General features: G+C 44.4%; 1 protein-coding gene across 1 annotated transcript in view; it reads right to left on the reverse strand.

Annotated features, from left to right (window-relative positions):
* The window catches only part of LOC144103825 (endothelin-converting enzyme 1-like), a 176,128-nt gene that overhangs the window by 74,585 nt on the left and 75,712 nt on the right, over window positions 1–25,831 (reverse strand). Inside the window, exons 7-9 of the mRNA XM_077636526.1 lie at window positions 11,861–11,991; window positions 5,620–5,821; window positions 3,052–3,150 (exon numbers count right to left, since the gene is read on the reverse strand). Coding sequence (XP_077492652.1) covers window positions 3,052–3,150; window positions 5,620–5,821; window positions 11,861–11,991 — 432 coding nt within the window. The remainder of the gene's footprint in view (window positions 1–3,051; window positions 3,151–5,619; window positions 5,822–11,860; window positions 11,992–25,831) is intronic.

Genomic DNA, 25,831 nt, shown 5'->3' on the forward strand with positions numbered 1-25,831 from the left:
TTTGGTCGTTCTCATCCTTGCACGAGCGGCAGTGGGCGGGTAGATTTTCAAGCGATTCGGAAACGTTACTAAGTGAACGTTCATGTTCCCTGGAACGTTCGTTCAAACAGCGGCCGGTCTGCCCGAACTATAGTTTGCCACATTTAAGGGGGATTTAATATACCACACCCGTGGCACAGTGCACGTACGGCTTTGCGTGCTTCGTGCCGCAGCCGGAACTGCCAGGGCTGTTGCTGCTGACCTTGGGACACATCTTGGCCAGTTTATTTGGCGCAGAGAAGACGAGCGGCACGCCGTACTTGTTGCCAACTCTTTTCAGGTTGTTGGACACCCTATGTATATAGGCGATAACCACTGGCTTAGCGCTGCTACGATGTGGTCTCCTTGCTTTCTTTGGTCTCCCTTTGACTTTCTGCAGTAGTGCCTCAGTGACCGCCATCAATACGGGGTCAGGGAACCCTGCTTTAAGCAGTCTAGCTACCTCGCCCTGAAATCTCGGCTGCATCATGTGAAGGCACGACTTGAGGAGAGTGGATTCCAGGGAAAGGGTCGCAATAGCCCTCTTGACCGTTTTAGACTGTGCCGAATCAAAAGGTAAGAAATCTTTTCTAGCTCTAGGGCGGTAACACCAGCAAACACATCTGTCTCCGGGCTTGATGTTGCGGTCTAAAAATTGAATGTTACTTTCTTCAGACACCTCGTACGTGAAAGAGAGCCCTTTGCCGTGTTGTCGGAACATATCTAAAATCTCATTTGCAACTTCCTGGTAACCACCTGTATTACGTCTCTTTAAAATCACTAAAAAGTCATAAACATATCTAAAAATCTTTCGAGCTGTTCCATTGTACATAAGTGGAGCCAAAATGTTGTCAATTGATGGAAGAAAAATGTTGCACAAAACAGGAGCGACACATGATTCCATGCAGATTCCCTGACGTTGTAAACACCGTCGGTTGTCAAACTGGATAAAAGTGACATTAATATAAAACTTTAAAAGTGACATAAAATTATCGACACTCAGGCCAGCTGCATTCTGAAAGGCAATTACACCGTTTCTCTCAATGCAATCACTAACAGCAGTAAACAGGTGATTATGTGGTACTGAATAAAATAAATCCTCAACATCTATAGAGAAAGCGTGTCCAATTTGCTGCTCCCCTTCAAGACAGCTGACAACATCCAATGAATTTTTGATACCGAAAGGATCTGACACAACTAGCTTATTTAGGCGCTTCAGCAAAAACCGACTGATGTGCTGCTGCCAAGTGCCTTTTTCGCTAACAATTGTCCTTAGCGGGGCATCAGGTTTGTGAGTTTTCACAGCAAAGAACATCGATAGGTAATTCATCCTGGAGTCCGTGATAGCTCTTGCCAGGTTCACGAGGTCCATGGTTTTGCAGAGGTTCGCTGCTTTGCCCTTAATACGGGTCGCGGAAGGTTTAACTTAAACAAAGCAAAGTAGTCCAGGGCTATGTACTCTCGACCACTTAACGCGACCTCTTAGCACCAAGCTCTGTCCGATGAATAAAATGTATTACAAGCAATTACTAAACGTTTATTAAACCCTCGGGGGCGGTCCACTCACTTCATTAGAAAACCGCCAGGCATGGTTGTTTTATGCCAGTGTGTTCAAGCTTTGTATCCAAAAACTGGCATCTCTTTCTTCCTTTCTTCTTTCACTCCCTCCTTTATCCCTTTCTTACGGCGCGGCTCAGGTGTCCGCCGATATGTAAGACAGATACTCCACCATTTCCTTTCCCCAAAAACCAATTTATCAATTTTTTTCAATTGCCATAAGCGGGCAGCGAGCTCTCTCAACGCGCACTTGAAACTGCCGAATGAGAATTTCGCTACGCCCGTGACATACTTGCCAAATCTCTGACTTTGTTGACCTTACAATAATGAAAGAAAATATGTCATCACAAATGTCCCAGATATGTGCCCTCAACGAGAAAATAGTGACTCATCAACTTTCAAGTAATATTGTCCTTGACGAGCTGAATATTGTCCTTCGTGCACTTCCTGGTCTCACCCGCTCGAGTGACTCTCTCTCGTCCTGTGCCAGGTTTGCCTTCTCTTGGAACAAACTCAGTTACTGTATGAGAGGATCTACTGTCTGGTTTTGTGTCGGTTGAACATAGTTTTGAGTCGGTTGAAGGCAGTCGAGTAGGAAAGATTTCGGCTATTCTAAGACCGTTTCATATCCATTTATGGGTACTTTTTTACCGAACGCTTGCCAGAATTCCAGAGGTTTTTTCCATTTACAGACATCGCACATGTATCACAAATGCGTTAAGAGCTTAACCAGCTAACAGAATTCAGAGTGCCAATATAGAAGTTGTTATTCTTGAATTGTACCCTTAAAAGTCAACATCGGCATTCGCGTAATCGGTCTTGTCCGAAAATGCATTTCTACGCCCTCAGTGCCTGATAGCGGAGAGATATCCTTAAAAAATGGCCAAGCCATATTGCGACTAACTGAAATTTATAGCTGCCGCCACAAAAACATTATAAATGGCACGAAAACAGCAATAACGCTACAGAATCACCAAAGTGAATATTCACTTGCCTGTGATTTCATATCCTGCTTTCAATCATAATTAAAGCCAAAACTACCTCTAGCCATTCATATGGTCGTGTAGCGGTTCCAGCTTCTCTGTACCAAGAAATAAAGTTTTGTACTTCCACGTATTTTATCAAGATGATTACCTGAGTCTACGGAAAGAACTCTGTGTATGCTAGCTTGGCTGGTGCACTCTTTCTCGGTGCTACTCCTCCTTCCGTGTCTCACACTCTGTTACGAAGTCGATTTGTGCCTCTTGCACGTGCACGCTGCAGCACAATTTTCAGTAGCAATCAAACCGCTTGGATGCTCGATTCCACAGTTCCTAGAATTCACGTAACCTACAGTCTGCTTCGTAACCTACAGTCTGCTTAGATTGGGTTTACAAATTTCTATGAGCACAACCTTGATGACACGTTTAGAACATTAAGCAGCTGCAATCAATTAAAAACATCGCAAAAATCTATGAATAGAGCTTGTAAACTCACCTCTTTTATCAACGATCTTACAGAACTGTTCTCCGCCCAAGTGCTGTTGCGAATTGCTTCAATTAATTCAGCTTTTATTTTCTCAGCAATGTAAGTCGCCTGAATAAAAAAGACACAATTATAAATGGTAGTTCTGTGCATAGAGCTTGCACTGAGTGCACACTTAACACAGTTAATATCCCAGAAAATTGCCTAATCGATTAAAAGTGATTAAAGACTTCGAATGATTTTTATTCCCGGGAATCGCAGCTGAAATGAACCGATAAACAGACTTTCGCATTCTTTTAATTAAGAATGTGGGGGACACTTAGGCTCCGCCCTTAAGGGTATGACGCAACAGCGCTTCGTCTCACCCACACGAACACAGCCACTGTTTCCTTTTTCACAACAACAATCGTCACAATAAATCGCAATCGGTGTTTATATATCAGGGTCAGTAAAAAGCGGCCTACAGCCAGTGCACTTGGTGCGTTGCTCGCGGTTGCTCCGATCACTGAAGATCCGATACGCCACTGGTGGGGTTAGCGTCATTTATGGGAGGTTCTTAAACGGTACCTTTTCGAGTAATCCAGATTTTTCAGTCATGCTGACGGCAACGGGGATGCCGGAATTTCTGTGACACGGGGCTTTTACGCTGTACCGTAAAATTAAATATTTTTTTGGCTAGGCGTTGCTCCGAGGTAGCGTGTTGCACAAACCATTCAAATACCGAGGGAAGTACCCTGCAGATGCCATTACGGCATTGAACAGTTAGGAGTTCTGCGACGTGGTTCTGTAAAGCTACATTTTATGTTGGGACTGAATAGGCAAAGCGTAGAGCTTGTAGAGAACATAGGATACTAAGCATATCGCCTTCCCTATCGCAGTCAGTGCATAGCGTTAGAATATAAATAAGAATAAGATTATAAAAAGTAATAAGCGTCCTGAGTTTACCACCAAGAATATAACTGCAGTATGGCAACGTTAACAAACATCTTATTCTTCTTCACCGGTGCTTTCTTTCGCAGCAACATATTTTGCGCGTCAACGACTATTAAGGCACCGAATCTAAATCCTGAATACTCTAATTGTACTTGGGAAATGTTTTGACAAATTCAGAAGTCTTACTTACAACCTTCTTCCGTAAAGTTTCGCGACTGATTTATTTCTTTCTCTAGAAATGATTCCCCAAAACAAATGTTGGTGCGAATGCGTAGCGCATTCTTTTCGGGCTAACCTGAGCTATTTATGTTAATTGCTGTGCCAGCCGCTAGAGGACACTACATGTAGAAAAATACGTTGTCACTATACTCGTCTGCGCATTCTACTGTTGATGAATGTGGAGAGGTGGACGTCCACTTTGAACAGCGTGTAAACATAAAATTCAGTGTGAAGCTTGGCAAGACCGCCGCAAAGACGCGTTACCTCCTTCGTGACGCTTACGGAAATGAGACATTATCGCGGGCGCGAGTTTTCGAGTGGCACAGGAGTTTCCTTTCGGGGAGAACGTCGGTGCAAGACGACACAAGGCAGGGGCGCCCTTCAACCTGACGGAATGAAAACAACGTGGCTCGGATCAGGGAAATCGTACAGCAAGACCGCGCTATTACAGTCCGCATGCTCAGATACTCTAGAACTAAGTAAGACTGCATGCCACCAAATTTTGCGTGAGAGCTTGGGGAAACCAAAGCAGAATGCCAGACTTGTGGCGTGCTCCCTCACACAGGACCAGAAGGACACGCGGGCATAATTGAGCGCGGATTTGCTTTCCGAGGCACAGAAGGATGCTGCATTCGTCGAGAGCATCATTGCTGAAGACGAAACATAGTGTTTTCAACACGATCCTAAAACAAAGAGGCCGAGCGCCGAATGGCGGTCCACAAGCTTTCCGGCGTCGAGAAAGGTTAGACGACTGAAGACAAAGCAGAGACGATGCTGGGAGTTTTTTTTCGATGCGAGAGGTGTCGTACAACACGAGTTCGTCCCACAAGGGCAGACGGTGAATCAGGAGTGATATTTCAGCGCATTCCAACACATGCGTGATGCACAGCGACGCTGTCACCCTGACTTATGGGAATCTGGACAATGGAGCCTTCTCCACGATAGCGCAAGGCTACACACTGCTCTCAGTGTGGCAAAATTTCTCGCCAAGCACAGCATTACTGTACTTTCCCATCCGCCATACTCGCCTGACTTCTCCCCATGCGATTGTTTTGTTTTCTTGTGTGAAGAGAGCCCTAAAAGATCGCTGGATGGGGAGCGTAGATGCCATTCGAAACGCCGCGACAAAGGAGATGACAGCCGTGCTAAAATAAGCGTTTTCCAACTGTTTTAAAGACCTTAAAAAGCTTTGGAAGCTTTGTATAGACTGCAAGGAAGACTATTTCGAACAGATGCTGCACAAATGACTTCAATGTTACGCGCATTTTTTTAATGGACTCAGTCTCGGAACTTTACGGACAAAGGTTGTACGACATATCAGGTGTCAAATGTACTGAAAATGCTCAAGCATCTTATTATCTAAAGCTGTAGAAAGCGGTTCAACGCAGGCGTAATCGGAGACATAAAAGAATAGAATGTTTTATTTACCTCCGCCTTCGCCTCACTGCCAAAGCTATGAACAGCGTAAGTGTAATTGGCAGGCTCTGGCATCGCCTCCCACAACTTGTGCAGGCACGTTTCCCATCTTGGCGTCTTAGGTTTATGATCCTGCCCAGTCTTCAACATATCCCAGAGGTCCGGTGCATGTTGATACAGCGCTTTGAAGCCACCGTAGTTGTACAGCGCTTGCCTTGGAAGAAGGAAGTCGGAAGCACACACTTCTCAACGCGCCTTTTTAAACTATTAGCCGGCAATAATAATCTGCGAAAACACTAATATATCTTTACCTCTGCATAAAGTTAGTGAAGAAATGAATTCCGGCTACTATATATTCCCGTTTCTAAGTCTTGTATATAGCAGTTCATTCTGTTGTGCACAGAATAGATTGCAAAACTTTTACACATTAGACTGCTTAGAATTTTGTTGCTATGAAAGGGTAAGAGCAATGGACCTATGAGTAAGTTCATTAGAGTTGAGTTTCTGATAGGTACTGATGGAGGTAGCCTGGCAATTATGAGCGAAATTTTCCGTCATTTTTTTCTACTGGAATGTGAGCAGCAGACTTTTTCCAGACCAGAATTATTGTGAGAAAAATGTTTTCCTATGTTTACAGTATCAAAGACGTATACAAAAAAAGATAAAACTAGTTTACACAGACCGGCTGAGCGCTCCACCTCAGTTACTATTCCTTAGCGTCCTTTGAACTCGCAAAGCGCAACGGCTGCAGAAAAGTAGGAAGAGAAGTGATGGCATGACTGAGAGAAAAAATGCATAGCCAAGCGCCCTACCCCTGCGTTGGACAAATATCATGTAATCACTGTGCTACTTCAGATATGAGTCCATTTTTAAAGGTAAATAAAAAAATCATTTTCAAGATTCATTTCTTGAGGAACGCCTAATTCCTCGATGAATTGCGACAGAAATATTGTTTCTGGTTCACATGAGACTAAAAGATAAGGCAACAACTACAGCCTCCTGCGCATCTCGCGATACTAGAACTAAGAATTGTCGAGCAAAATAATTCAGTAATTTTCGAAACTATACTTCAGTTCCTTGTTAATTTTCAGTTTTGTTTATTCTTATTCTGTGTATTTACTTAAATAACTGCATTAACTGTGTAATAGTCTTTTAACTAAACCAATCGGAAGAAAGACACGAGACGTTTAGAGCCCGCTGGGAGATTATGTCGACCTTCCCACATTAAAGTTAAAAACATTAGCAGCGGTTCATCTGCTGCTGAGCCTGGTTAGAGAGCGAAAGCTGCAGTGTATCTGTTAAGTTTACTGATCCGCAGTTTCCGGGTTCAAACCCGACCGCGGCGGCTGCGTTTCGATGGAGGCGAAACGCTAAGGCGCCCGTGTGCTGCACGATGTCAGTGCACGTTAAAGATCCCCTGGTAGTCGAAATTATTCCGGAGCCCTCCACTATGGCACCTCTTTCTTCCTTTCTTCTTTCATTGCCCTCATTATCCCTTTCCTTACGGCGCAGTTCAGGTGTCCGCACTTATGTGAGACAAATACTGTGCCCTTTCCTTTCCCCAAAATAGCTCGGCTATGCCAGGATATACGTAGCGAAAGCTAAGGCATAGCATGGCTAGCCTTGGTTAATCTTGATTGCAAGTCCAGGTTAGTTTGGTTGTCTGGTTATGTTGTTGTCGCATTAAAGACGACACAACTGTGATTGTGGCGAACGCGAGTTCTCATTTTCAATCCTGCTACATATCAGGCATACGGCGCAGCTGGCGAAGCGAGCGGAGGCGAGCGCAATGACGAGGTACGCGGTGTGACGTCATACCAAACGGCGGTGGCGGAGAGCCGCGCGCTGTGACATCATGCCAGATAGCGCGGCGAGCGCGCAAAGCAAAGTAACCGTCTCACATATCTCGGTGGACACCCGAACCGCGCCGTAACTGAAGGGATAAAGGAGGGAAGGAAAGAAGGAAGAGAAAACTGAAACGGTGTAGGACGCGTGAACATCACTCAGGCGAGAAAATTTGAAGATAGGTCAACTAATGTTCTATAGTTCTTTTTAACAATTCCTCTTACTATCCATTTTTATGCATAGGTATGTAGTAAACCGTAATTGATATCCATAGCAGTTTTTAGAATCTCCAAACCAAAGTTAACATTGACGATATTGTTCAACAAATTTTAGCTGTTTAGGCGACTAACTTCCACTAAAGTGCTTGCTCTGCACATTTTTTTTCGAAAGGCGTATATTTTGGCGTGATGAAGGCAAAATTTTTCGGCCCCACCGCCAAGCGTAAGGATTTTTGTAACTTCTAAAATTCTATATGAATATGACTTGCGGTCGGTTGCACTCTTCTCAATAACTAACGAGACTAAAAGAAATAGTGAAAAGGTAAGTATTCAGTATTAGTTAACCAGACTACTATGTAGCACATCTTAGCTATATTCTTCCGCCCTACAGCGCTGACAGTGCTATGCCGAAAACGCTCTCCTAACTTAAAATGCTTATTTTGAAAATTGTAGAATATCTAAGCTGAAACATGCAATATTGTCTGCATTTTTTATCACCGGATTTGTGGCCTGAAAATGGTCTTTTATTGAGCGGTTTTTTCCAAAGCCAGCGTAGTCTTTCGGCTAATTCATATTCAATGTCCCTTAGTAACAAGTTAATTTGGTAAATACCTAGTCTGTTGTTTTCTGCACTTTTATGTGCCCTTCTTGCCCTCTCTCTTGTGCATTAGAAAAACGTTACCTTGCTTCTACGACTCCGGTACAGTCGATATGATGAGACATTGCGTATAAAGGACGACCAGTTTCACTAGCGCAATCTTCCAGCCTTTCTGCAACATTTCTTCTCTCATCTTATCCTCACCAGCTATCCACCACGGGATGCCCAATTGTTGTGCGCACTGCCTCTCACGTTATCTCCCTGATTGCTTCAGATACTGTGTGGATCTGTATAAAGCTCCTCGGCTAAATTAGTTATCTTATTCATATAAGCCCTGACATATCTCTCTTTGTATCATAGCGCATGCGGCTTATTTTTGCCTACGGATAAATTCTAAAAAATTGGCTCTGTACAAATGGAAGGTACTGCAACCGTATAAAACAAGTGCAAAATAAATTGCCATTGTATATTGCAAAATTAATATACTGCGACTGTGCGAGAACAAGTTTCTGCCCCATTTTTCGGAAAAGCTAGATGAGGGCCGCAATGCGAGTCCTTTAAATTTGCACCAACTTTTAGACTCCGTGGCGAGCTGAACATGTATATTCTTTCCGTATCGTGGCACTGCTCTCTCTATCTCTTATAGCTGGGATGTTGCCTTTACAGAGAGGCCAGAACATAGAAAATTAGCATAGTTATTTTCTCCGCCGTTTCTATTTGTGGTCAGGTGGCATCTCGTATTCAATGTGCGATTTTTCTATCGCAGTTACCCGACCTTCCTTCAACAGATCTGTAGCTACCTCGTTTTTACCATCTGCACTGCCTCTTTGAATTCCTTCTGACCCTTTCTTTAACTTCTCTTTCTGTACAGATTGATTGTCCGGTTTTTCCGCATGATTAGCAGCCTTAAGACTTCGGTTACTGAATCGATCTTATGCCCATTGCTAGTAACATTGACCTCCCCTCTCTTATTGCGTACATCTGACTTCTCGCTATGCCATGTTTCCTCCTGACCTCTTTCAGGCTACATTCATTTTTGAGAGCATGCTCAAATCTTTACATATTATACTTCCGTATGACGGGTATCTTAGGCTTATTGACTACTTTGGCTGTTCTGCCGGTTCGGTTCTGTAAACGGGGTTAGAAGGTTTTAATGCTTTGGCGTTTTTTAATAAAGTCTCCTGAAGGATCATGCCAATATCCGGTCTACCTACCCGAAAGCCAACTTTAGTGCTGGCTCCTTAAATATATTTGTGAGATTATCATTAATTGCTTCAACACTAAGAACATTCGGATTAAAGAGAAATACTTATATGCTGCTACATACTGCTCTCCCCTTCCTCTTCTCTTACAGACGTCCAGGTAATGGGTTTCTTCCTAAAACGTTTAGTCTATTGCCTCTTTAAATGCCAGGTAATCCAAGAGCTCATCCCCCTATTGCAGAACACTCCATATTCTTCACGTTGTAAAATTGTGCGCATAACAAGGTAGATATAATTTCCAGTCTGGCCATTCGAGCCCTTCCATGTCCACTTCCGGTTCTCTCATTTGCGAGGGAATGCATCCATGATCCGTAAATTATTATGCTTTGAATTCTACCAATAACACCCCGTGCAGTTCGTAGAACGTACTGGCAGATCCTCGACTGCCACATGCCACATGCCGGCAGGCCACATGCCTGCTTCTTGCCAACGTTTCTAATACAGCTTAGCCGTCACTAAAGTGCGAAGCGTCATTACTTTGCACAATGCCCAGCGCGCGCCTTAAACAACCTTCTGACTATATCATCACTGTAACTGGATGTAAGTGTGTAGCCTTGCGGAGCATTCTCGTTGTACCTCTTAATGCCTTAATTGCGATAACTTCCACTCTCTCAAAAAAGCTCAACGATTCCTATACGGTGTCATGTTTATGCTTATTTTGAATAGGTCACGCACCTGGCTTCTTGGAAGCCTGTTTGCACAACGACGGTAATATGCTTTGTGACTACCATTTACCACTTTATATGCTTAATCAGATTTCGTAACCACACCAAGTCCAATGATATCCCATTTAATTCTCGCTGGCACCTAGATCAGCACACTTGGGCAAGGTTCCTTAACGGACAAGGTTCTTGCATTAAGCGTTGCTTAATTCCAAAGGCAGCCTAGTTGTCCCTGTCTAGACAATCTTAACCATCTTCGATGCGTCAAATGTCTGACCGCCGCCTTCGTCCCTAGCTTTCTTGTAGAAGCAGACAGGAGGCCCGGTTTCAATTGGTGCATTCAAGAACTGCACCAGGCATGCCAGATTTTCCTCTGGTGAGTGGGCTTGTTGTCAGCTGTGGTCTCCGGTATAAGGCTACACGCCAGGCCTGGTTATTACAGCAGATTGACAGTGGAGTAATAGCTCGTTACGAATTGCATAAGCCCCGGGATTCAAACCTCGGATCAAATCTTGGTGAATTTCTGCCTCAGCATTATTTGCATTAATTATAGATGGGCTTCTTTAATAACCTTCAGAGAGCGAGGTTCAGGGCAATGAAGAAGGAAGTGCGCAGTGAATATTTATCCGAACGACACAAGTAAGCATTTTTAGGGAATTAATGACGGCGGGAGTAAAGTCGGGGCAAGGTGAATAATCGAGGTTTATTGCGCACTCCTTGGAATGAGAGTGAGGGTGACTGCAAGAAATTTGTACGGAATGTATACTGAAGAACTAGCCCCAATACTTCATCAAAGGAGCCATAAGAATTAATTTTAAAATAAAATACGCTTTAAAATACGCTGTCAGTGTTGTTGTGGTTCGTTCCTCGGCTGTGGAATTTCAGACCTAGTCATCTTGCATGGTCCCCACTTGAGAGCATGGCTGTGAAGGCGCACTGGTACCTCTCTTCTATTGCTAGAAACGCTTCTACAGATGTCCAGACGATATGGTGCCTCTTAAACTCCGAACAGTAAAATTACTTTTAGGCCACAGAAACGATGCAGAAAGCTGATTTTGCGCCATCGATTCTCAAATATTCTTTATTGGTCTGTTAAGCAGCATATTAAAACAACCAATTTTTCCAACATTTTTTGGGTTGGATATTATAGAAATAGTCAAAATTCTTACTTTTAGGCATAAGTCATACATCAGAAAGTTAATATGTACTGAAAACAGCGCTTTGATTATGCATACAGCATTGACTTAAATGGAGTGCGGACGGTTTCAACGCCTCGTGGGCAGAGTATGCTCCCTGCGGAAACCGGTAGATACAAAAGGACTGTTTGAAGGTAGGCAATTAACTCAATAACCGTACGTTTTGAAGATTGGTTTCGTGAATACTTCATCATCCAGTCGCATTGCTTACTTTTCATTCTACCTCAGTTTGTAATTCTACAGAACACTAAACTTTATTTTTATCACAGTATGCAAAAAGTGTGTACATAAGATTGCAGCGCAAGGATATTTTGATATTTAATCCAAATGAGTGCTTACAATAATATAAATTGTCTAAATTATTGGCAGCAAGAAAGTTGCACAGCTAACTATGCCACTAACGCTTCAAAGTGAGTTGCAAGGCTTTCACAGTTTTCCGAATATAAACAGACCAACAAAGAATCCTCCTTACCAGTCAACTGTTTCCAGGAAGCCATTCAGCTTCTCGTAGTAAGTGATCGGTGACACGTACACTGTGTCATTTTCTGTTAGGTTCACAGCCACTTTGCTGAATTCATTGTTAAGCATTTCAAGAATTGGTATCTGCAATCAGAACAATATATCGTATTTCCTCAGCATTATCAAGTTTAGGGGTTTATTCCAGGCAAAGTTTTCAAAAATGGTCAATATGTGTCATAGAAATTGGCCCACCGCAACTATAGACAGAAAGTAAGCCCAATGAAAGCCTGCATAATTGAGAAAGGCTCTGGAACATAACACTGATGTAAATATAAACCTACGTTTCTGTCCTTATACAAGTCATCAAAATTGTTACCAGGTCGATTCAGCACTACATTTCGAAAGACCACCTTCAACAATTTGTTGATTTTCCAGAAATGGACGCCACACTTTAGTGCGAACTAGCCTAAGAGGGGCCGTCACGCGTTACCGCGGTCTTTCCTCCGTGTCGTGACTGGAAGCGTTGTTCTGTTAATTTAATGGCTTGGGTGACATGACGAGGGTGTTAATTATAATTACCCCAAAACGGCACCAAGTACAGCTAAAAATAAAACGCATTACTGAAACTAGCGTAGCACTTTCATATTTTCACCAAATGTAGTCACACCTCGCAAGAAAACACTTTTCTTTGTTCCGTCCCCTCTCATTCTCGCTACGTGTCTCTGTTAGTAGCCCGGCTGCCGCTGCTTCTTTCCAAATAAGCTGCGCTATCATGTACTACCTCATGAAACAGCTTTTTGCACATCTATGTCGCAATGAAAAAGCATGTGGGTTTTAGCACAATTAAGGAGCGCTATTCTAAGCCCACCGACGTGACCGCGCAAGATTGACACAACGTACCAGAATTCTTTCTGCTAGAATCAAATAACTACGTCAGTCGTATTAAGGAACAGTTTCAAGTAAATATTAAATGCCATAAAACGCGCCATCAAAGCATGCTGTGCTGTTAAGAAAATAATGCATTCCTTGGGGGCAAGTGAACCTGCCAGCGCTCCGTGCACACCGGCTCAAGGTGATAAATACGTGCTCTGCTTGCTACATATGTGTTTTTTTCCTTGCGCAGTTATAAACGTACGGTGCTGATATTCACATCAATGAATGCAGTAACGTGCATGCTATTAAGTACATTGAGTTGCAGTGCCAATCGACTCCTAGACTTCATGCTTTACCACCGCGGCCCATTCCCTGTTAACAAGATTCATAATGCGGTATTTATCTGCGAGAAACCTATCCTAATTCAAATTTCTTTTTATGCTACTACGCGGATCCAACAGTGACGCAACTCGAGTCGTGGGGCTGGACGTACAGTACATACCTAGAGCCTATTAAAAAGTTACAAAAGAGAGCACTTAGAATAATTTCATTTTCTAGTTACACTGCACACAGTAAGGCACTATTTACTAAACTACGCGTCTTACCACTCAATTTACTTCGTGAGAAAAGAACTGCTGAATGTGTTTATAAAATAGTAACAAACAACCTTCCGTTTGATATATCAATCTTTAACATCCCGCCACTTTCAACACGGAGCCGCACGTACGGCAATTTTAATTTGCCAGTGAAAAGAAATGTATATGGAGAGCGTCTCCTAGAGTTCACGGGCGCAAAAATTTGGAATAATCTACCATATGACCTAAAGACTGCCTACAACTTTTCCATTGGAATAAAAAATTATTACCTTATAAAGAATGACACACTTTGAATTCATGCTTTCATTCTTTTTTTTTTCTAGTCGTCTGATATTATTTGCATGTAGCAGAAACTTGATACCTTGATTTATTTATAGATTTATAAATTTGCGTCTATTCTAAAAGTGTTTTGTGATTAAAAAGTGTGCACTGAAATCATTTTATCCTCCTCTCGTGTGTTGTACCCTTGTGATGTTTTGTAAATAGTTAACAACTATTTTCCTCTAGCTTTTTGTGATGCCTTAATTTTTGTGTAAGTTCTATGCGTTTTGTTTGATCTGTAAGTTTTTAGTTTATATAATCTGTAATATATGTGTTTCTTTTGTTGATACTCTTACAAGTGTTGAGAGTGATGTATAGCCTTTTTTTTTACTAACTTGCTTACTTTATTTTGGTATATTGTTGCCTGCATGCTTGTATACATTTTCTCTATTGGACCCGTTACTAGCCGTTGGCTATGGGTCCGAGCAGTGTTTGCGTACAATTGTAAAGCAACAAAGATCAATAAATCAAAAAAAAAAACTGGTCAGTATATGCTGCTTCTGCAGTGCGCAGGCATGATGCAGCCGCCGGTAGCCGAGGCAACTGCGGTAGGCACGGGCAGGCGGAACCTGTTTTGCCTACCATGCGAAAGTCAATGCTGACATCAGCGCCACCGCATCTTCGTGATGTCGCGGGGTGAAGGAGGTCTATACACTCTGGTCCTCTGGTTTTTTCTGGACTAGCTATTGCCCTTTGCGTGCTAGAGAGTTCCTTTATTCAGAGAGATTAACAAGTCTGTTAAATATGAAAATAACGCGTCAAACATCCCCCGGAAACGAAATTACCAAGCTGTATAGCGGGGTTCAAGCTGTATAGCGGGGTTCAAAGCGGGAACCATTGCTCTTGGAACCCGAGAAGAATGTCATTTGTATCTTATCTTTTTCGAAAAATGCCGTTCTTTGCTGCCGCTTCAGCATCTGTACTCCAATTTCCTAGAATATACACACCAGTTTTGTTCGTGCGCGAGATAAAAAATAAGCCATTCTTTCTGTTGTATGACTGCGAATATACTTTGCTGCGTACTTTAATTTTTCTTAATAGCGTTCAAAAATAACCAGATGCCGAAGAGTTTATATTTTTTCTTTGCAGTGGGAAGCCTATCAGACAGCCACTGATTTGTCGCTCTATTATTTTTTAATACGAAGGAAAAATGCGACCTTAATATACATAATATTCAATGTCCGTTTCTAATGGCTTTTCTTGATGACAAACGTACGCATTGTATGTTTATTCTTCAGCAAGCGCTGAAAATTAAAACAGCTTTCTTACTCCTCAAGCTGAAACTAAGACACAGAATGCCTTCCCCTTTAGGCTCCAAAACAAAGATATTTGGTATTGTTTTATATTTTTTGCCAGCGCTCTCTGGGAGAAAGAACTGAGCCATTGACAACAGAAGCCATGAGTACCATTCATCGAGAGGTGCAAATGCCTCAAGACGATACAGTATGTACAATTTTTTTCAATCTCCCTCACTAGGCAGTGCTTTAAAAAAAAAACTCACTCCTGAACTGGGCAGGATTCATTCCTCGCGTGCACCATTACAGGCAGCCTCTCAGGTGGCTCGGAAGATATGGACAGTTCGGATGAGTCGGTTACTATTACTGTGGACGTGTTAAGTGACCTTTCAGCATCGCAAGACGTCTTGGTAAGTCAATCACCCCCAAAACTTTACATCCAATGCAACACCAATATGTGCATGTTCATATCCTGGAAATGTCAAGATGTTTGCGTGACTTATTTATTAATGGTAGAACTTGTGCATAGTGCTCAAGTCATAGGTCTTACGTCTGGGGCTTAAGGGTTGCTATTACATTATGTCAACGTGGTGGGCTTACCCTTACGGTAGGTCTACTATGTTTTCTGCTATGCCTTTTGTGTATTTGCATGCTCTACTTGTTTATATATTATCTGGTGAATATAAAAACAGAGTTTTTATTGTTGATAGTTATATGTGGAGCAGCATTCTGGAAGGGCTGAGTAAAGATTTTTACTTCTTTCTTGCTCTCCTTCGCATTCTTCTCTCTCTTCTTCTTCGTAGTTCCCGTTTCCCTGCTTCGCCAGATATACCTCTCGAATTAGCCGGAATAACTAAGAAAACTGATTTAATTATACACTTGATGACAACAATAAAAAAGTACAGTGCAGTTAAAATGATGACAGCAGCATAGATAGAGAATAATTGAGCTGGGCCGCCCTTGGACTTAGGACAGTCCGTCGTCCTAAGCGAGCATGCGGGAGGAAGTCTGTCCCCTACCGAGCTCCGGCCTCCACTGCCGCCCCGCTCAGAGCTCGCGGCCGTCACAGGGTTTCTTCCCAAAAGGAATCATTCTTTCGGCACTCCCACATTCCGAACGTCACTTTCCCCCAGATTTCTGGGAATGGATGTATCGCAGACGGGGCTGGGACGCCGACGCGTGTGGGCCTCGGTCCGCCATGTCAGGAAACCCATTTCCGCGGAGAAGCGCAAATTTACGACCAGTGGCTCCGAGGTTCGCAAAGAAAAGCGCAAACCCAGCCACCTAAGTAACGCGCGGGGTGTGGTTCGCCGAAGGCGTTCGGAGACCCGTGCCCTAAATGATGCGCGATGCGCCGTCTATGACACATGGTGCCTCCCATGTCAGTGCGAGAACAAGACCCGGCACACTCATGCTCCCTCCACGCAAAGTCGGAGTTGACCCGCGTTAAGAAACTCATCGAAAGCCGGGTGATGAACGCGCGGACCCTGTCGCCTAAGGGGCCCGGCCTCCACTCGGACCGACACACATAAGACAAACCGAAGTACTTACTACACGGAGGCGCGCGCCCTCTCGGCCACGCGGCTCGGGGGTGCAACTGTACAGAACGCGACTGCGAACCACAAACCAAATACAAACAAAAGTTTCCCCCGAAGACGCCTGGCGTCTTGGCGACGCGGCCTCGGGGGTGCAAATGCAAAAAAAAACATGCAAGCAAAAGAGACGCGAACAAGGTGAAGGGCATGACGGACGACCTTACAGGCTGCAAAACTGCAGATACTGAAAATAGCTGGAGGTCACAGTTTGTAGTGGCACTGGGTGTACACAAATGGCCTTTCCAATGTTCTTAGAAGGCATACTTATCTGCACATTTTAGGGGTGTTCAAATGTTGCAAAACAATTTTGAAAACCGTGAAATACGTTAATCAGTGAAGGGACAAATTATTAGGTATCACTAAGTGATTTCGCAAATATATATGCCGAGAAATACCTCTACGGCTATCTTTGAAAGTCTGTTTTGGCTTACTTGCAGCCCAAACTGTGCTGCTAGAAAATCACAATTTGTTTAATTTAGACAGGATTTTACTGCGTATTACGCCAATACCATATTTTTGATGCCGTCAGTGTGCCTTGACATGCCAAAAGTGACATTCTATTTAAACATAAACACAAAGCAGTGAAGCTATACTTATGTTTTACGAGCATCGCAAGCTCACTTTATTCAATAAAAGAGGTAACATATAATTTTCTTCTGTGCGCTTCATGGTTTGAGTGGTTTACCAAATTTTTTCTGCTTTTCCGCCAGGTATAGCTAGAACCTTAAGTTGACTACTTTAACAGAACCAACTTCTATGCTTACATGCATTGTGGTCATCTTTTCCCTAGCCAGGCAGTTCAAGGCAGCATGACGAAAGTATGGATGCCTCTTCCCCTCCGTCCTTGCAATCTAGCCACATCTTATAAAGACCATCAACGTCACAATATGAAATGGTAAGAAGGTATAAGAAAGACGTGTTGCTAGAAGCTCTAATCTTTTTTTCCATGATTATTGACGGTCTTCAGACTCAGAGCGCTTGGTACATACTTGCTTCTTCATATAGTTTGTACATCCCAAATAAAAAAATTCAGCATTATCATGCGAACATTTTTAACATTTCGTAATACGTGCTTTATTTGGTCTTTATGTGTAAATGTTTCAAGATTAATCATCGAGCCATGTAGCTAAAAAGCCATCTAGAAAGTAACGAACCACCTTGCTCAGATACCTTTTGTTCCTAAGAATTACTTTTGTACAATCGAAACAGTTGCCAACATCAAATAATTATGCCCTAGACAATGACCTAAACCTTTCTTTTTGTTTTTGTACAGCATTTTTCTGGGCTGGCTGATCTGCTTTCATGCATAAAATTACATTATATGTATAGAAAAACTGGAATGTTAGTAGATTAGGCATGTAAACTGGTAACTTTTGCACCGACCAATTTGCATGATGTACTATGCAACACATAGACTTGAAATGAGCTAATGTATTTAGCTGTTTACGTTTTTTTTTATAAATGTGTGATGAGGCAGTGCTTAGTTTGTGTTATACTTCATTTCAGCTTCAGGCCATACAAGATACTCCCAAAAAGGCTTTTCTGCGAAGCGAAGTTAAACTGTACACGAATATACAAACTCCAAGCAAAAAGAAATTAAAAAGTTTGCAGCCGTCAAGACGCCGGCTTGCACACAAAGTCGCCCATCTAGAGGATGTGGCCAAGAACTTAACGAAAAACAGCATTCTTATCGATGAAGGCATCGCAACGCTGGAAAGCCTTGCAGGACCTAACAATCAACTATTGATGGGTCAAATGGCACACACGTCAGGGGCAGCAATGCCAACTGTATATTCACCGGAACTCAGGGCCTTTGCCTTGCCGTTACGCTTTTATTCGCCAAAGGCCTAGAACTATGTGCGAGCTGTATTTGACACCTGCTAACCGCATCCAAAGACCGGATCCAAATGGTACCAGAGCATTGATGGTGTTGCTGGTTTCAGAAATGAAGCCCTGGCTGCACTAGAAATTAATGTTAATAAAAATTCAAACACATGCTACCCGACAATTTGCAACTTGGTTGCCGGTGAAATTGCAATTCGAAGGCATGTAGAGTTGGATGGAAAAGATTTCATGGGTATGTCGATATGGGAACTGAGGCAAACGATGACTGCTTCCCAATCACTAAAGGCGCTTTCGTTTTAATGCTAGTAGCGATTAATGGAGAATGGAAACTTCCAATTGGTTATTTTTTAGTTGATGGACTTACAGGAGAGGAAAGGAGCAGCCTGGTTCTGCATGCTCTGTCTCATGCTCATGAAAAAGGAACACATGTTGTGAACCTCACATGTATTGGTGCAGCAGCAAACTTATCAATGTTGCGTAGCCTTGGCTGCAAGCTTGACCTTGCTGAACTGAATGCGTCTTTCCCACATCCAGTTAAAAAACAACCGGTTATCGCAATGTTGTATGCATGCCATATGCTGAAGCTCCTGCGCAACGCACTTTGTGACCAAAGAATCATTGTAGATGAAGATGGTGGAGTGGTTAATCGGAAGCATATTAAGGACTTCCATGAGGTTCAGTATGCAGAAGGGCTCCATTTAGCTAATAAGCTGCGGCAGTCGCACATAGATTGGAAAAGTCAGCCGATGAAAACCTCTCTTGCTGCACAGCTCTTCAGCAAGTCTGTAGCTTACGCTTTAGCAGAATGCACAACACAAAATATTCCAAGACTCCGCCAAACTTCCGCAACCAAAAAATTTTTGAGGTATGTAAATGACACATTTGATATCCTTAACTCACAACATCTAAAACAGTTTGGGTAGAAGAAGACGCTTACCGTTGAAAACTCGACTGTTGTCATTGCATACCTGCAAAAACTGAAGTCTTACTTCTCTACGCTGAGAGAGTCAGCAGATGGAAATTTAATAATTGAAACTAACAGGAAAACTGATCTATTGGCTTTATTATCTGCATTGAAAGTGCTATCTCTCTATACAATAGTTTAATCCGAGACAATCAGGTACTGGCGTACCTTCCTACAATAAAACTAAGTTAAGATCACTTGGAATTGTTCTTTGGTGCAATTCGTTCATTTGGGGGATGCAATGAAAATCCTACAGCAAGACAGTTTGCTGCAGCATACAAACGCCTAATAATTAAAACTGAGGTTAGAGATGTTGCTGCTGGGAACTGTCTTCCAGTAGAACGATTTCAAATTTTGTATGCGAGTTCAACAGCAAAGCCTTCTTCCCCCGACGTGATTAACTTGAGCACCTCGAGAACCCTTGCCAACAGTGAAGCCCTTACAACAGAGACCCTTTCGGAAGATCACGCGTACTGCGCAGAGCCAGGCAAAATTTCGGACCTTGGTAATTCCATCATCGCATATATTGCCGTTTTTGTTGTTCTTAATCTTCAGGCCCGCATCAAGTGCTCTGAGTGCACTTCTGCACTGACTGTTTCAGGCCCTGTATACACAGCACACTCTCTGATACAATGGAAGTCATCCAGTGGACTTAACTATCCTTCAAGAGATGTGTTAACGATTTGCCGAGAAACAGAGAAGCACTTGCGCAGGGCTCTTGCATATTCCTCACTGCCATCACAAACACTTTCAGCTAATGTTGCCCTTACTACAATAACAACATTCATTGGCAGAAACCTGTCTGAGGGTCTAGATGAGCATATGCTCAGTGATAGCTATGCGCTGGAGAGCCACTCAGCTCATTTAATGAGGGCAATATATTAAAAGTATCTGATGTGAGAATGCATCATGTGGCCACGTCAATCACACATAGGCTGCATCATGAAAAGGTTCAACAGAAATACACAAAGTTAACGCAGTTCAAGGGCCAGTAGCAAGGTTTTGTGTGTGTCGTAAACTATATTCTAACTATTGCAAGTGAAAATTTTATTCTTCCATTGCTTTTCAGTGCTGTTTATTACCGTAAAGTTATCATATCAGCATATTCCATTTATACCTGTATGAAAGTAGTAGTTAATGCAGAGATTCACATACTTGTCTCTGGTGAATTCTTTGGTTTTTTTGGAGCTCAGGTTTGATTCCACAAGCAGTTAAATTCATGGTTGCTTCAACCCCCTCTTTATTTCTTTTATGCACTTTACCTTGGACTAATTGTACTTTAAATTCTTACATTATAATTAATCTTTATAGAGCAGCCATTTATATTGAATTAACAGAATGTTATTTTTGCCATTATTAGAGGGGTTATGTGACTGTGCTCATTTCTTCATTATTGCCAGGCAGAATAGGATACAAGCCAAAACATGAGGACTTCAAGAAGATCATAGGGGCTCCCAGACACTAAATATATTGAGGATCTCTTGTTTAATAATAAACACGGGCAAATCAGAAAAAATGTCAAGAATGTTAACGGAAGAAAAGAAATAGGAGAGAACATCATAAAATTGCAAACGCAACGAGAGAGGTATGTTTCGTGCCTGTTTACAGCAGGATGGCTTAATAAACTGAGGGCTTCTCTGTACTAGAGGATAACTGAGATTTTATTTCTGTCCCGGCTACACAGGTATGATCAGAAGGAACACAGGTATGGGTCTGCTGCGCCGCAGCTCGAGAGGCGACGCTTGCAACGTGAGACGTCGTCTGCTCCGTGTTTACGTGAGAGTGAGGAGGAAGGCGGTAGCCGACGGCTCTTTCGTCTGGCGCGCTGTTCGCGGCTCCTACGTTTGGCGTAGACCTGGCTCGTCGCTGGTGTGGCTGGTGCCATCTATGGGAGCCTCTTGTAACATCCTCCTTCTTTTAGTTCGCTGCGTTCACCGTCATCCAACGATAAAAATGGCAGTGACTTAGCTCGGCTGTGCCAGGATATATGTAGCGAAAGCAAGTGTGAAACTCCCTGATAGGCCTTGTTCACATATTCCACAACGTATGAAACACAGGCATAAACGTACAGTATGACCTGGAGGTCCATGTTCGATTTCAGCTTCGAGGCTATCGAAGAGGATTCTGGTGTGGGATAGTTGGTGCATACTTTCTACGACACAGATTGACACAGCGCAACGGAACGAGGACGAGAAGAAACACGAAAACACAGGATAGCGCCCGTTCTGTGTTTTGGTGTTTTTTCTCGTCCTTTTTTCGTTGCGCTGCGTCAATCTGTGTCGTAGAAAGGCTATCCAAGGATTGAAGGGGTTGCGTCACTCTTACGCCTATTCTCTAGGCTAACGGCACGTTGTTCTTCGGTTTCTTGAGCCCGCCGCTGAAGTCTTTTAATCGCATTCCATCGTTCATCACGGGCCGTCTTCAGTGAAGCAGGACTCACGTGTCTCCTCCGGCTGCTGTGGCTGCTGCTACTTGTCGAGACACCGGACCTCAAACGTGCCTCTCTCGCGGCGGCATAATCACGGCGGCGTTTGACCAGTCGTTCGGCGCGCTGTTCGTCTGTTTCATGGGCTATTCGTTCCCTCTTCATCTCGTTCCGCTGTCGATTCCAGGCCTCCTCTAGGTTATAAGATTTGTCGCCGTCCACACTGTCGCCTCAATTGTGGTTGCGGCGCACGCCAGCTCCCCTTTTCAATCCTGTGACATATCACGCATGCGACGCAGCTGTCGAAGCGAGCGGAGGCTAGCGCAACGACGAGGAACGCGGTGTCACGTCCTACAAAACGGCGGCGGCGGCGAGCGGCGCTGTTCGACGTCATGCCAGAAGGCGCGGCGAGCGCGCGAAACACAGCAACCTTCCTCGGCGAAGTTCGCGTTGTGACGTCACGTGCCTCGATGGACTACCGCCGCGGCGAAATCGCGACTTTGGAGCCAATAAAGCTTTGGCTTTAAAATCGTGTAGTCTCTTGGGGAGCATTCTTGCCCCTTCGGTGTCGCGCCGGCGTATGATTCACTGCAGGGCGCGGCTGAATTTCTTGCTCCTTAGTTTCAGCTTCGCTTTCCATGCGCTCTGGTTCCGTCTTTCCTGGTTCCTTTTGGTCGCTGTTTGCGCTCTTGGGCGGGCTTCTGATCAACACTCGGTTCCTTCTCAGAACACTGTCCCTCACGTTGACTTCGTATAATCTGCCGTCAACTCTTTTTGTAACTGCTCCTTTCGTCTATGCTACGCTTCTGATGAAGCGGACAGTTACCTCTTGTACTTCTTACAATGTTCATAAGTCATTCGCATGGCGGTCGAGATAAAATATTGTTTTTTGCCTTCTTTCAAGTTTCTCATCTCTCACATTAAAGGGACACTGAGGAGAAATTGAAGTTGGCTTGTATCGATAGAATACGAGCTCCTGATCCCAAAAACGCCGCTCTTACTGAATACAAAGCTCTTGTAAGGTAGAAAATAGTAAGAACCAGAATACAGGTATCGCCACCACCGGCCAATCTCGCAAGTACAAGCGTGGTGACGCCATAGGACAAGAGACGCCACCTTGGAGGAATTTTCTATCCTACTTGGTTTCGCGAATCTCTAAGGCTGACAAAGGTAGGTTGCGCAGATCAATATTGAAGTAAGTTTTGTTTTAAAACCAATAGTGCACTTTTATCACACAAGAAAGGCAGGCAAAAGACAACCTGAATGTTGGAAGCAAAGAAAACGGATGCTTGGCGGCGCCACAGGCGGCCAGGAGAGTTCGATTTGTTATGGCGCTTCGCGTCTATGAGCTTTGCGTGCCCCGTGGTTTTGTTTTTGACGCGCTTCGATTTACAAGCGCCGAACAGCAGAGGAACTCCAAGTGCCGCTTTAAGGGCTAGTTAACCTTTGAAGGAGCCTGTTAAGGGTTGTCAGATGATCGCCACGGTCAGTGAAAAGTTATGATGGCACGATGGTCGGTGATCGTACAAGGCAGCACTTGTGTATTCGCACGCTTGCCCGGCGAAACATTCCCGGCTGTACCAGTCAACTTCAAACTACTTAACGGGGATCGTTTATTGGGGACGGGAGACAAGGTACAAGTCAGTTCTGAAAAATTGCTGATGGCCTAGCGCTGTTAGGCCAGGATATGCCTAGCGAAAGCACGGAGATTTCTGCATCAGAAGAGTGAATTCACTAGTTGCGCCGTCGTGGCGGAGCGGTAGCGTCTCCGCCTCAAACGCCGAAGGCCCTGGTTCGATTCCGAACCGAACCTCGGCGCCGGACTTCTTTTATTCAGCGAGTGGGCGGGGGGTTTCAGTGGCCCCCATGGATGCCGCCGCTGAATACGTTGGTTAGCGGTTAAGCGCAGGCTCTGTTAAGGCACGTTTATGCTGCGGCGAGGCGCGCGCGCGCGCTACATGGCGAAGTTACGTCGGTCAAAGCGAGACCCTCTATACTCCAACTGCGGTTGACCGCCGACGCGTTCGGCGGCTTCGGCGCACTCTGACCGCACTGGCGGGGAGATTGGAGCAAGTATCTATTTCGCGCCGAGTGCGCCAGCCGCCGCCGGCCCGGCCAGACTGATTTGGCTCCGCGGCGAGGTGCGCGTTATATTCAATAGCTGCGGCAGTTGGGCGGAGATGTTCTTTTCGAGCTCGGCTATTTTAATCCATTCACAGTACATATCTGAATGTACATGCAAGTTGGCGAGAGAGCCAGATCCAGTGGACCCGTTGGATATAGCGGAAGCCGTTGAAGCGTCGTGCGCCGGCTTTGGTTTCAAGCAGCCGAGTTTAAACGCGACCGCCCTCCAGCACCCATCTGCTTTTTGTGACAAAAATAAATAAATAACATGGCCCTTGCAACCGTGGGAGACCTCGACGCCGCCTGCTGCGCCGTGAAACCGCGCCGTTCAAGGAATCACAATCCGTTGGCCCCAATGCCCCGGCCAGCCTCCGATGGGCGCAAGGCGCCGACCTTGTCCTGGCCCCTTGCGACTCCCCGCACTGAGGTTATGATATTTAGTTTGCAACGGCTGCTCTCTGAGGAAGGGGGAAATCGCCCGCCGGCGCCTAACCTAACCGTGCTCCCTCAAAAGCATCGTACGCTCTGTGGGGCTGAGGTCGCTGAAATGCAGGCCACAGTTTTTGCGAGAACTACGTCGTCGGTTTCGGGAACGGGATCCATCTTAACGCTGGCAAGACGCCGGTGCAAACGTAAACGAAGCGACGGTGGCGACCCCCGATAGATGCCTTCAACGTGCGGCGGTGGTAGCTTTCGTTTCGGCAGCTGCTAGACCGCACCGCTAGCCGCCAGAAATCACGGAGTCTCCGTTTACGTCACGTTTCACGTCACTCCGTTCTGTGTCGTCATAAGAGTTCTCCGTGTCGTCATAAGAGTTCTCGAGTTTGAATCGGAGCGGCGGAAAAAAAGTTTCAACTTCGAATCCAAATTTCTTTTAAATATATGCATCTTTCGCTCCCGGACAAGCGTCAACAAAGCCATGAAATGCCGAACTATCAGATATAGTTAACAAGAAAATTTTGATAGGGTTCTCCTCAGTGTCCCTTTAAGAGTTTTTGCTTGCACCAGCTCTACTGTCATCGGGAAAGTCGTTCTTGTGCGGCGACCATTTAGCAATTGCGTCGGGCTGGCGTTTAGTCCTTGTAGCGGTGTGTTTTGGAAGTTGAGGAACGCCAGTTGTGGTTCCGATTTGGTTTCTTCCGCTTTCTTCAATAGGATTTTTGCTGTTTGCACCGCTGATTCGCCCATTCTGTTTGAGCGCGGATGTCCCGGGCTTGAGGTTTTGTGGTCAGAACTCCAGCTCTTTGCAAACTTTTTGAATTCTTCGCTCGCAAACTGCGGTCCATTGTCCCTCACTAGCACTCTCGTTATTCCGTACCTGGCGAAGTGGGATCTCAGCCTGAGTATCACATGATTTGACGTGGTTGCCTTTAGTTGGTCCACTTCCCAATAGTTGCTGAAGTAATCAACTGTCACCAGAAAGTTCTTTCTTTTGTGCTCGAAGATGTCACATCCGACTCGTTCCCAATGGTACTTCGGTTCCGGGTGAGGCAGGAGAGTTTCTCTCTGTTGGGAACGCGAATGCTTTTGGCACACTTCACATCTTGCAGTTTAGTCCTTCTGTTCTGCGTTCATCCTTGGCCAGAAAACGCACTCGCGGTCGCGGCGAAGACCGCTCTCAATTCCCATGTGTGCTGCGTGAAGCTTCTCTTTGATTTCCCGACGTAGAGGCATTGGGACGAGCAGTCGTAATCCCTTGTAGATGAAGTCATCTTAAACTGTGAGTTCATCTCTGAATGGGTATTAGATCTGCATGTCTCGCGGCGCTTGGTGCTTTGTTTGCGGCCAGCCTGACACGATGATTGCCTTTAGCTTTTGCAGGGTGTCATCTCTCCTCGTAGCATCGCGAATTTTCTCCAAAGATTTCTTGCGCACTGGAAGCTACTTCACTACGTTGATGCTTTCGAGTTCACCTTAACTGTCTTGACTAGAAATGAATGCCCTTGACATTGTGTCGGCTAGCAGTAGCTCTTTCCCTGATCTGTGTTCAATGGTGATGTTGTACC

This window comes from Amblyomma americanum, chromosome 9 (assembly GCF_052857255.1).
Source record: "Amblyomma americanum isolate KBUSLIRL-KWMA chromosome 9, ASM5285725v1, whole genome shotgun sequence".
Lineage (NCBI taxonomy): Eukaryota > Metazoa > Arthropoda > Arachnida > Ixodida > Ixodidae > Amblyomma > Amblyomma americanum.